The 13,768-nt window shown below is 35.4% G+C and overlaps 2 protein-coding genes across 3 annotated transcripts in view; one reads left to right on the plus strand and one right to left on the minus strand.

The window, feature by feature from the left end:
* The window catches only part of LOC150101315 (uncharacterized), a 338,578-nt gene that overhangs the window by 146,152 nt on the left and 178,658 nt on the right, over window positions 1-13,768 (plus strand). The window lies entirely within an intron of this gene.
* Window positions 241-13,768, minus strand: part of LOC150101316 (uncharacterized) — a 120,636-nt gene continuing 107,108 nt past the window's right edge. The window contains exon 5 of the mRNA XM_090400988.1: window positions 241-1,463. Within this exon, the coding sequence (XP_090257114.1) occupies window positions 1,384-1,463 (80 nt within the window). The 3' untranslated portion in view covers window positions 241-1,383. The remainder of the gene's footprint in view (window positions 1,464-13,768) is intronic.

Below are 13,768 nucleotides of genomic sequence, written 5' to 3' on the forward strand. Positions count from 1 at the left end.
TAGGAATACTTTTAGCTGTCTATCAGGAGTAGAACTTTCATCATAATTTTTTTTAGTTGCCATTGTCACATGGTTGTGACATTGGCAACTAAAAATTTTGTAGACCTTATACAAAATTGAAAATTTGAAACGACTATCCAAATATAAAAATAATAGTCGCGTGTGATTAATTGGGTGTGTATGTAAACCTATTTTCATAATTAAGGTTTTGTTCTTAAGTTAATATTATAAACAAAACTATTAAAAATACAAATGTTTTATTACAGCAAAGGAATTTACTTGATCTGTAATTGTATAGACTTCTTCCGACACAGCACGAAATTATGTTTTATTTCTTATTCGAAAAAGTAATCAAAAATATTTTGAAAATGCTAAAATAATTTTTATGAAATAGTCACAATTTGATTAAAAACAAAAAGGTTAAAGCAGGAATTACATAAAAGATGGGGATAAATTAACTTTGCTCTCAAAACGTTTTTAAAAAATAAGTATAGATTATGGGAACAAACAATGTCGAAGATGTTTCATTGAATAGTCACTGGATTGGGCAGTAGAACATGTTCATCCCTGATTGAACGCCTTTTGCTTTTGGCATCTTAATCATTTTTTTATTCTTATTTGCCAATGAAGTGCGCAGAATGTTCCAATAAGGAAGGAACGAATTTTATTCAGAATTATAAACAGGAGTTCCAGATTTCGGGAGTGTGGGGGAGATTAAAAATTTTCCATTGCCAATCATCTTTGTCATATCACTGATACTCAAAATGTTTCTTTCTCATTTATTTATTTTATTAGAGGAACAGATTGGAAAGTCCAAAACCTCCTTATAAATAAAAGGATATGCTATACACGCCCTTATGTATTTGGTTGTCTTATAGTAAAATATAATGTTAAATAACCTGATCAGCCATGCAAATCAATATCGGAACTAATGAACTCTAACTGCAAACAGTGGCAGTGATTCTTGGAATCTAAAGTTAACCTTTAGAAATGTTATCTAAAATAATATAAATATGGTTATTATCACTACACGATGAGGATAAGCAATCCCCGTCTTCTAATTTGGCGTGATGACTGGACTACACCAATACATAGCTGAAGTAAGGCATTTGGATGAAATGTCATTATTTTTGTCCACTGTTCCCTCTTATATTTACATTCTTTCTTCACCAGGCATTCACGTGTGAAGGATATATAGCAGCAATTGTACCCCACTGTGGACGCCAAAAGTTGAGTAAACTTCCATCATTTGATCAGGCTTTCTTCTTTCTCAATGGAAGCATTGATCTCTCAGGCACTCCGTAGCAAATTTTGACCTCTGAAATTTTGCCTTGGCTGAATGTAGGTCCGTGGCATTTCTCAGCTTGGCACCGCCGATAAACGTTACGTCAGGAAGAGCAAGATTACTGTTGCTATGGAAACTAGCAATGACGTCAAGGAATATCGCAGGGAGTTACAGCTGCCTGGAAAGAGAAGGGGAAAAAAAAAATTAGTTGTGTTGCTTGCACTAACGCACACACACAGACATGCTTCAAGTTTTGTTTCTCTGTTAATTGGATTTATTCCCTTTGACATTCACAAAATTCCGTCGAGCAAAAATGTTTTAACAGATACAGAAAATGACTTCGTCTTAGATTTTGCATTTTGCCATTAACGACTGACGGATAGAGCAATCTAAATTACAGAAATTTTTTGTTTTGCAATATTAATTATTCAAGTCACTCTTTGCGCTTTCATTATTTAACCATCGTTAATTTATGAAAACTGTTACATTCAGTGGAAAAATTAGTAATTGAAGGAAATGTTTACCTTTCATTACTATAGGGTCTTTATCGATAAAGCAGATAAGTAACAAAAAACGTCCTTAAGCCATAATGGATAATTTTGATTTTGATATTTACTGAAATCTAAACTCTCAGGGGGTCGAAATTAGATAGTGTGATTTTTATTCCATTAATTGTATATTTTAAACACGTACAAATGGTGTGCTAATCGTATAAGACTCTTACTTGTGTTGTTTGGCGATATTGAGTAAATAGTGATTTTACTGGTATTCCGTATCGATTTTTGGAAATTTATATAACATCTGTTTGCGATTATAAAAATCTAAGGTTGGATTTTTAAGACCATGGATTTAATAAAAGATTTGTACATAATCGTCTACTAGTTTCGCTAGCTGTAACTGTCTAGCTTTGTCAAGACGAGAAAGGTTATGATGGTATTAAATGCAAAAACAAGAGAATGTAGTAACGGTTTAAAACAGTTAGATAAATTGGAGAGAACGCGTGACATCACACGTATACAGCATGAAGACTTAGTTATTGTTATTAAGCCGCGTTTTATAATTTCTCGCATAATTTAGTTTTGCTAAACTTAATGATTTTAACAGATTTTTCCACACGTCTTTTAATATTATTCCCTGGTTTTTATTGAGGTTATTTCCTGTTCGTAGGAAAACTGCAGCTTCTTTAAAGGTTCTACATCTATAATCCTCTTCGATATATGGCATGGAACTGTTATCCCAATCTATTGCATGGTTAGAAGTTAAGAAATGATGAGCTAACCTTGAGGTGTCCGTTCTATTATGATTGATATCTCCGACATGTTCCTTCTTTCGAATTTCTAGGCTTCTTGTTTTACCTATATAGGTAAGTCCACACGTACATGGTATGCTATAAACGCCAGCATATTTGTAGAAAGCGACGCTATCCTTAGGTGATCTTAATAACTGTCTTATAGTTGTGGTAGGTTTAAAAACAACTATGATATTAAAAGGCTTCATGATTCTTGCTATTTTGATGGAGATTGAGCCAGCATAGGGGATGACGATGGATGATACGTACTGAGTCGTTAGAAGTTGTTGCTGGAGGGTGTTTCTATAGAGAATTTTGTTGATAATGTTTTGAGGATAACCATTTTGTGATAGAATTTTTGATATAAGGGAAAACTCGGCAAGTACGTCTTTTTCCTCTATGATGATATTTTTGGCTCTGTTTTTAAGCATATGTATAATGCTCAGTTTCTGTGAATAGTGATGACTGGATGTATAATGGAAATAACGTCCAGTATCTGTAGGTTTACGATATATTGTCAGTTTGATATTTCCATTATCTTGTTTTTTAACTAGTACATCTAGAAAGGGTAATTGGTGATTATTTTCCAATTCCAATGTGAAATTTAATATTATGATGGAAGGAGTTAATTTTTTGGAGGAACTCATGTAAGGTATCTACTTTATCTTTCCAGATAATAAACACATCGTCAACATATCTCCACTAGACTGATGGTTTTGGATTTATTTTTGCTAGGATGTCATTTTCTAATTTTTCGATGAACAGGTCCGCACATGGTGGTGACAGGGGACTGCCCATGGCCAAGCCTGTCCAAGAAACTGTTGAAAGTATACCAACAATTTTTTGTTGGTATACTAAGTTGTTTACTTTAAAGCAGTTGGACTTGAGACAGTGGCAGAATAGCTGGGCAATATCATATGGAAAGAGATCTTTTATAATCGTAATGACTTCTTCAACTGGTTCGTTTGTGAACAAAGGGACCACATCCAAACTTGCCAATATGTTTGTGTTGGATATATTAATGTTTTTAAGTTTTTCAACCAAGTATTGAGAATTCCTTATGTATGAAGATGATTTCCTTATCTTCCCTTTTAGTAGGTTAGCGAGGTATTTGGCTAGTAGGTATGTGGGAGAATATCTGCCATCTACGATCGGGCGGAGTGGAACCTCATCTTTATGTACTTTAGGTACGCCATAAAGGCGTGGAGTTATTGGATGTAAAGATTTTAGTTTTCTTTGTAAGTCCTGAGGCCATCCATTCATATTGCGAACCAGAAGATTGGTCTCGTTGTGGTATTTCATGGTTGGATCTTTCTCTAAAATTTGATATGTAGACTGGTCAGCTAGTAAAGTACCGATCTTCGTAATATAGTCTTTGGTATTCATGATGACTGTGGAGTTACCTTTGTCTACCTTAGTTACTATAATGTCTTTGTTTCGTTTTAAGTTCAAAATTGCTTTCTTTTCTGAAGGTGTGATATTCTGTTTAGGTGGTTTAGCTGTAGAGAGGATGATTTTTAATAATAAAAATCTATTTTTGAATAATAAACATAGTATATTTTTATAGCAATTTTAATGCTGATATTCAAGCAGGAAAAAAAAGTAATATACTACGCTGACCGCATCCATTCAGTCATATCTACCTTAAAAAAAAAAAAAAAAAAAAAACTACAAATGAAAATAATTCTCTTATATAATGCAGTGAGACTAATCTCCTATTTAGTGTTTTTAAACAAGTTCAAAATTAATCTTTAACCTAACAGTTTCTTTTGGAGTTTAATGATAGTACGATACATGATTTTCATATATTTTTATTCGATTCTGTGTAAAACAAATTACAATATGAAATACATTTGTTCATCTCCCTGATTTTCGAAAGACAATAACAAGTGATCAAATGATGTTAGCTCCACTGTCGCGATGGAATCATTTCTCATAAATATTGCAACTTACGCGCACTCATACAGATTTGCAGACATACCTCTACATTTCCTTCATTTTTTACATACTGATTAGTATAACCTTTTATATGTCGTTTCTCGTAGTTTCAAATAATTTTGTCCTTTAAACTCCAGAACATAAAACATTTTCTTTGACTTGTATTGTCACTTCTATTATCAAATTTAACAGATTTCAACGCTTTTAACAATACTTAACTTGCACTTTCATCCACATCCTATGAACAATTATATATTCATTGCTCATTGAAGCATAAATTGAAGTCATGTTTAAACCGAGACTAGGACACGATTCACTGCTGAAATATAGCGTTGTCAATCTTGCACTGCGGAGGGGGGGGGGGGGTTTGCTTTAAAGGGATATTCTAGCTTTCGTTGACTATAGTGATACATCGATTTGAAAAATTATTTTTTCACAATTTAAAAAATCGTGGAGGGGACCATGCCTATCATATTTAGTTGTACTAATATATTTATGATAACTCTCCAAAAAGAAAAAAAAATCTTCCTAAGCCCACATAAATTATTAGGGGATAACGTTAAACTGCTAATAGGCATTAAATATCAGTGAAATATAAATGCCCTAATTTATTCGATGTACAAGAATGAAATAGCCTCCATAGCTTCGAATCGAAGTGCTTTGTCGGTTGGAAAGGACTGAGTTCGTATCCCGTTTAGCACGCGAAGAAATATCAGGGCTTTTCAGTTGAAGGTGAGTTTGCCGGTTTTAAGTTTTTTCATCCCGCAAACTGGCCAGGAGAACACCCGCAATTCACACACAGAAATATATTTAGGCATAAGGCTACCTTATCCAAAAATTATGGTTTAAAAAGCTAATTTGGGCAGGTCATGGGGCTTAATCAGTTCATTACTGAAACGCATTGAGATCTAACAGACAAAAATGCTTTTAATGCCATCTGATCAGATTAGGGCAGAGTACAAGAAATCAAACACCTTCACGTAATATGACTAGTGAATGAACGAATTTAACGAGGTCGTCGAGGAAATCGCGTTGGAAATAGAACTGCTGAACAAACTGAGCTGAGCATCATTAAGAACACATCGAACTGAAAAGCGATTAAACGACTAATCAGAATAGCTATAATTGAGCTATAATCAGAATAACTTATTTCCAATGTGTTGATATAAGTATTACGACAGCACTGTATTTCATAGAAATTTAAGTTATACAAAACTGAATAACGTATGGTCTTCCTTTCATTCTTAGAATACTTTCATCCTTTTGGACATATTCGCCATCCCTTTGTAATAATGAGTCAAGCATTTTGGATCAGAAACAGAATTGGGACCATTAACCTTTGTCACCAAGTTTTACAGTTACCATGATGCTTATTGGAGGCCTTATTAGGCCTCCAATAAGCGGCCAGTGGGCTCACACCAGACAGTGTTTGGCTTAGGTGTAGCTAGCCTTTCGTAGAAATCGAGGAAGTGTAGCTCTTTATGTAGTGTTCTAATACCACCTGAACTATAGAATCTGGTGCTATTTATAAACGACCTTTATTGAAACTTTTGAGATGAATCAGATTTTGATTTTCGATAATTACGATACAGACGTCGAATGGAAATATATTCATTATTAAAAATTCAATTGCTGGTGTCCTGTATATCCTGAATGGTTAATTTATTTTATTTTTTTTTAAGAATTCAAATAGAAAATACAGACCGAATATTTGCATATAACGTTTAACCCATATGATGCTTATTTGCATAAAAAGTGAAAAAATAAAAAAGTAAAACTGTTATGTGTATTTTACAAAGTTGTACGATTAATTGCATAACACTTTTTTTTTTTTTTTTTTTTTTTTTTAGCATAACCCAAGCTGAGTCGAATTTTGCAACTTCTAACACATTTCTTAACAGTTAATCAAATAAATATATTTTTGGAAAGAAAAAAACTTTTTCTCATAGTTTCAAAATTTTTCCGTTGTTGCTGGTTCTCCAAGTTGTTTCCTACACAGCCATAAATACTGTCCACGCACTTAGTACGGTACATTGTGTATGCATCTGCGTGTAGTCCACAGTTGCACTTTTGAATCAAGTCAATCGGAAAAACCGAACTCACAAGTTAAAACATACTTTAAACATTTTATAGTCAGTGATGTTACAAATGACTTTACAGAACTATTCCGTACTTTTTCAAGTGCCTTGTCCAGCTGGCTGTCTCAAAATGAAATAGCAAAGTATGGAATATCACAATCACAAGTGGGTTTACTGTCAAGTATTTGAATTTGGTCCGCACGGTTAGCCTAGTGGCTATGCGCTTCGCAACCATATGCATGGGGAAGGAGTGTCCCAGGTTCGATTCCCGTCGAAGACGTGAGGAGCTTAAGGATTTTCCTCAGTCAGAGCCAAGTTAGCCGGTCTTGGGGGTGGACAGCAGGGTCCCCCCCCCCAGTTTATCTGGGGTTTTTCATCCCGCAAGCAGGCAAACCGGCCCCGTGAACACACACGGATTACAGTCAGGAATATCACCCTTAGGGGATGCAGCAGAGGAGTGGCGAACTGGCTGCATTAATACGCCAGTAACCCCTCATTAGGAGGGGACTCAACCCCTCTTAGGACGGACGAGAAGGATAGTTGGAGATTTGAACTTTTGTGTTTGTTTCTGCAATAAACGAAAAAAAAGATACGGAAAACATCTTTATTTATACTATAAATTTAATACATCATTACATAAACAAATAGCTATGTACATGCATATGAAACATATTCATCCTGCCAACGCATTCCTTTTGGTCGGAAAGACCTCGGTTCGAATCCTGTCTAGGAGGTGAAAAACTTTTATCAAGGTTTTTCAAATGAAGGTGAGTTACCCGGTCTCATACAGAGATGGCAAGATCTCGTCCCCCCACAAAAAAGTCGGGTTTTTTTCATCAAAAAAATGCAATTAACATTCGCAATTAACACATGCAGTTAACATACATAGTACATCGGCCTCATAGCCTGAGTTGGTTCGGCTGTAAATCCAAATCAACCAACAAGCCAATGCATGCCCCTCTGGTGCCATTGCAACTCTCTGTCTGTGATCCTATAAAGTCTGTCGTGATAATTCCATATAACTGATAAGCTCATATATTTGAAAAAGTCCATATATTCAATTAAGTCTTGCGGTCCGTATATCGGATGAGCACTTGTATGACTGAATGTTATTGTTTAGTAAGTGGTCCTTCCGCAAGGTTTCACAATAAAGTTATATCATTATTTTAATTATTTGTATATTTAGTAGTGCCGTTTCGGCTTAGCACTTGAAACCATTGCCTGATTTACGTATAAGCTAGACAAACTGTATCTTAGGGCCTCCAGTTATCACAGGGGCTTCTGAAAAGCTGTTAAATCTAAAATTTACTCAAGTCACTTGTGGGCCTCCAGTATGCCTGTTGCTGGTTTCGCACACAGAAGGATGACAGTCATCTACTAACTCAGTTTGCATTGAGTTAGTAGATGACTATGCCATGCCACATTCGGATTTGATGTCACTGTTGGTTAGCAAAGCTGCTAACTACCAGCCTGAATATATTTGTTTTCTCTCCCTTTCCTCTCTGGCAAGTAGCTGACCACAGCTCCATAATGAGATATTAAAAACTTTTCTTTTTCTGCAGCGACCGAGCAATTCAGACATTTCTTTCATGACTTTTCTTTTATTTCTTTCATGTTTTTTGTACTGATTTATCTGACATAACTGTGACTTTTGGTTGCGACTTTTTAGTAATTTCGAAATGAATGGATCCGTCCAGATCTCTCGAAAAGCCAAAATATTTCATGTCGGTGTCGGGGGAGAATATAAAATCATACTTGATACACTGAAATATGCTCTCATGAGATCCTCGTGAGAAGTTTCTTGAATCTTTCGAGCAGGTTACCCTCCTTTTTCATTTAAAAATAAAAAAATAAAAAAATAAAATAAAAAAAAACAGAATAATGATGAATGAAATTTCACTTTTGCATGGTTTGCATTTTTAGTAGTGGATTTAGGTTTTCTGGGAGCATTAATCATTCCCAGATCCATTGCTATTTTAATAAACAGTTAGTCTTCTTCAAATGATTAGTTTTGAATTTCTACAAGTGAACTTCGTAGTTAGCTCCAAGTGCGATACTTCCCCCCCCCTCCGTTAACGGCCTTTTTACACTGTGAGGTAATTTTTTTTAAGTTTTCAATACATGCCTGTAAGACTTAAATTTATCACTCTATTCATAATGTTATGAATAGAGTGATAAATGAATGACAGTAATGAATAGACTGGTACAGAAAAAGAGTGACAGTAATGAATAGACTGGTACTTTTAAAGATACCATAATTTGCTATCTAATGAGCATACGACATACTATGAAAAGAAAATAAATTATAATTATTAAAAACTTTCTAACTATCGAAAAGGAATAAGAATATCGAAATCTTAACTTTTTTTAAAAATCTTCATTTGTTACCAGCGTAAACTGCAAAGATGCTTAAAAAACCCTCATTAGTATAGTCCCCTACGTCTATACTAATTAGTTACCTTCTTCAAGGCTTAGAATAATTGAAGCTCACCCTATTTATGGCTTAAGAATTAAATTTTTAGGCTGTTCTAATAACTAACCCTTCGATTTCTTTCCAATAAGTAATTATATATATTTTTCGACTTCAGTTTGCATTTCTAATTAAAGCTTACATTTTTGAATTTTCGTATTTATTTCTATTTTACATATCTGTCATATGTTAATGTTTGTCGCATATACGCAATTACATTTATTATGCTCTGGTATTTTCCGAATGCTCATCAATCGACCAACAGCTGTCGACCAGTGCCAGATGTACATTTTAAGTGGTCCTAGGTTGGAAATAAGTGGAGGTCATACTTTTCAATAGAAAGTCCACTCACTGAAACATTTGGGGAAACAATTTGTGATACTTAAGAGTGCCTGGTTATATGTAAATCGTCGCTTATAAAGCTACCGGTAGGCATCAATAGGTGGCGACATAATAAATGGGTGGATTTGCTAGTTCTTGATGCTACGTTTTGTGTTCATATGCAAATTTTAATAAGAATAAATGAAGGAAAAACACACGCATTCCAGAGAAACGATCGTAATACTGACGTTGTTGTATAAAATTATATTTTGCACCTTTCAATTTTCCTCTGATGCTGAAAATTTATGAAATCCGAAAATTATAAAGAATAATGAAACTAAGAAAATTATCGGACCTAAGTTATGAGGCTCCTGAGGTCCAAGGTTTCAGCCTATAGGATAAATCTTATTTATGTGATTTATGTAATTGCATAAGGTGGTATTATATCACTGCTATTTAAGTAGAATTGTGTGCTCTACTAATAGGGTCCATTTACGCGAAAAAGTTATTTGTTTTATCTTGGTTTTAGAATTTTGTATTAGAAAAAAGTATTAGAATTTTCTTCGACGTTTCTTTCATAGTTCCATGCGGCATTTAAGAAAAGTAGTACTACCAAAAACGTATCTGTTTACTATCATATTAGGCAACTAAGGCCATGGGGGAGCGAACGTATTTTGTGTGAATTGCATGTATTCTCCATCTAGGGCATAGGTTCCCAAACTTTTTCGGGCCACCGCCCACTTTGCAAGACATAAATTTTGTAACGCCCCCTTATTATACACACATATATACATGCTCTATTTTCTCATTGACATAGAAAATTGACATTTCTATTTCTATTTCTATTTGACATGGTAAATTTTCAAATGATTAAATAATTGAAATAGAAAATTGATCGTGTAAGACGGGCATAAGATGAATTAAAATGCAATATTTAAATTTTAAATGATCATCTAATCGCAAAATCACGAAAATAATTAATTTTTAAATATATATTATTAATTTCTTCTATAAAGAGCCACCGACCCCTAGACCGCCTGAACGCCCCCAAATGCTTCTGATCCCACTATAGCCCCCCCCCCCCCCAGAAGGCTTCAGCACTCACTGGGGGGAGGTACCGTCCACTTTCGGAACCTATGATCTAGGGTTATCTGTTACGGAGAATCCTCGTTACAGCTGCATGATATCGGATAAATGGCATTCACGTGAAAAGAATTTGTAACTTTCCCTCGCTCCCTCGATGGTGATTCGAGCCTAGGTGTTACCTAGTAAAGGGCAATACGTGACGTTTCAACGTTAGAGCTTCTTTGGACAGTACTTCTAACCAAAGAAAACGAAAATGTATCGCGTTGTTCAGAGCTATCGCGAAACCAGTAATCTGCTTGATGGGAAGCATGGCCACCCATCGACTGCGGAAAAGTCGAAAGCACACAATCATTTCTATCTCCATGAAGATCTGTTTCGAAGCGTCATATAATGTGCCTCGCCATCTGGGAGTCCACGTCAAGCCCCAGCTCAGCCATTTTTTAATGTAAATATTTTTCAAAGATTTCGCGTGGTGCATGTATGGTTGTTTGTTGATTATTACGACGTAGCAAGTAAGGTGCGTAGATAAATTCTATGCATACACTTGCCAATTTCCCGAAGAAGTGGTGCGTAATGAGAAAATTGGTATATCTCAGCATATACTAGAAAATTTGTTTATTGTTTATTCCATGGGTAGAAAAAGTAATTCTACACACAGTTATGTCTTGAGAGAAGGTAAACTTTATAACAGTTTTTCAAATGAAGAGTGATATGATTTACAGAGAGGGTTAGAATATCAGATTTATCACACGCGATTTGGTTTTATGAAGCATACTGAAGAATAAAACATTGCAGAAACAACTGGCGTAATCTGAACAAGTCGACGCAGAACGCATCCAGCATAGAATTCTGATTCGATTTATCGAATAAATGAATAAATGTTTGGCGTTTGGAATTACAGCCAGCTAAAGCTATGAGGCCAGTTATGTCTGTGAATTGTACGTATTCTTCTAGCTGATTGCCTGTTTTGCGGGATGAAAATCACAAGTTTCTGGGATAAAAACTACTACTTCCTTATGAGACTGGCTAATTCACCTTCATTTCAAAAGCTTTATAAAAGTTCTTCGCTTTCTAGACGAGATCAAATCAAGGTCTTTTCAACCAAAGTCCATCGTCGATACTCTGAGCTACGGAGGCTAAATATATTGGCGCCTGACATGGAAATGGAAGATGTGCTCTTCAATTTCTTTGCTTTCATTATTCCTTTGTAACTTATTTTTACGAGTATAGTACTACATTCCGTATATATGCTCTTGCGTATCACAGTTTGAAGAACACGACATCATGTCCTTTGGTTGTGTTTCCTGGGTTCGAAAGTAAAATTTATAACAGTTTTTCAAACGAAGAGTGATGTGATTTATCCGGCCTCATACGTGATGACGTTTTTTTCTCCCAAAAATATTCCCTTCTTTTTCCTCCTTGAAAATACATCACACACATATGCACATAACAGCGAAAAACCAAATGGGGGAACCTCAATCGTTGATGGTTGATTTCTTATATTGAGCAGACCATATTTACTGTTCATGTGGTGCCTTCTTAGCAGCCTCTCAAGGACAACGCTACGTTTGCAATTTGTTTGAGATGATGCTGAGGAAAGATATCCTAATGATGACTGACTTAGAAATCCTAATGATGACTGACTTAGAAAAACTACTTAAGATTATACGTAATATTTACAAAAAAAAAAGCTTGATTTTCAGTGTTAACTGTATTATATATAGTATTGTAATAGGTTTTGCTTCACATTATTGTTTGTATTTCTTGAAGTATATCTTGAATAAAATATAATAACTGGAAACACGTGTGTTTGAATACTGCATAGGAAAATAGAGGTTTCCTAAATAGAATGATTGAAGAGAATGAAAAATTGTGGAGGAGGAGGGCGAGTTCGTTTGGTAGCTTTGAATGTTAACCAACAGTAGCAACTGGACATTTTTACAGGTTTAGAGAAAACTTAATTTTACTCGCAGCTTTTAAAAACCGTAATGGAAGCCAGATAAGCAGAAGCGCACACGGAAAGACCAATACAAAAGGAATAAGACTGAACAGAATGCCTATGAGAATATGACTGCAGCCAGTCTGTAATAGAGAGGTCATGTATTTAACCAGATTTCTCTCTATTCTGGAGCACATCAAGCATTTTAAGGAGGTATTCGGTACATCGGACCCCCTCCCCCCCCAAAAAAAAAAAAAAAAAAAAAACGTGAGAACATTATTCTAAAGTTGGACGGATTTGGGATTTATAGTTTTCGCAGTAGTGCCTTGAACGCACAAATCTTACTTCTTTTTTGGATGTTGAAGAGGCTAGCTACGGATACGATGTAGTTGTGACAGGAAATTCTAATTGTGTAAGCCCGATATGACAAATCGGATATTTTCTGAATATTATCAAAGATCTGGTGATAAGCGAGATGTTTCTTTCTAGAAATAAGATAGAATTAATTTGGTACCACTGAAGCTGAGAAGGTTGTTCTTATCCCACTAGCAATAGGTAAGGAGATCAATGTTTAAGTAATTGGTTAAAGAAGTAGTTTTGCTCTGTGGATAGTATTTTAGGTCAGAGAGAGAGAGAGAGAGAGAGAGAGAGAGAGAAATCATTTATGTAGAAAGAGCTTTGAAAATTAGAGCCCCAGATGTACTTCAGCATTGGTGGGAAATCTGAAAATAGGATATAATCGACTATGATACGCAACAAACTACCATAGAGAAAATTAAAAATCCATCTACAAAAGGGTAGAAGGAAAACCGTGAGATTAATCTTGTAAATGAATCTCGAGCGTAAACCTGTCAAATGATCTAGAAAAGCCAAGTGCTGCGATTACCCGAGTTCCTTCGTGTTACCTTTTCGTTTATATGTGCAGTGGCGTGCAGCTAGGAGGACCTCCTGTCTTTCGAAAAAGGAATACCATATTAAGTCATGGATCAACTGGTGGATTTCCACGTGATGAAAAAGTTCACACCTGCGGATTTTCAGGTGGTGAAGTTCACCTCATTCTATCCCTCGAGTGAATGGAAGTGAAAACAATGGAGCGATAGTTTTTTATGGTTTTATCATCCCTTTTTTCGAGGATGGACCGGATATAGCCTGCATCTACGATGTCGGGTATATGCCATGAGTATGATGAGTTGTAAAGACGATATATGATAGGCGTCAATTATGGAGTACAGGTACCGAGCATACCTGCGTGTGGGAAATACAACGACAGGAAAATCCACTGGTATCAAGAGCCCTACTGAAATGATTTTCCTTAGTGTTCTGTGCAGAAGTTTTTGAGTAGACGAACGATGCCAGGAAGTCA

The sequence above is a fragment of the Typopeltis vanoorti genome, chromosome 11 (assembly GCF_054136105.1).
Source record: "Typopeltis vanoorti isolate ZY-2024b chromosome 11, IOZ_Tvanoo_1.0, whole genome shotgun sequence".
In the NCBI taxonomy this organism is placed as follows: Eukaryota; Metazoa; Arthropoda; class Arachnida; order Uropygi; family Thelyphonidae; genus Typopeltis; species Typopeltis vanoorti.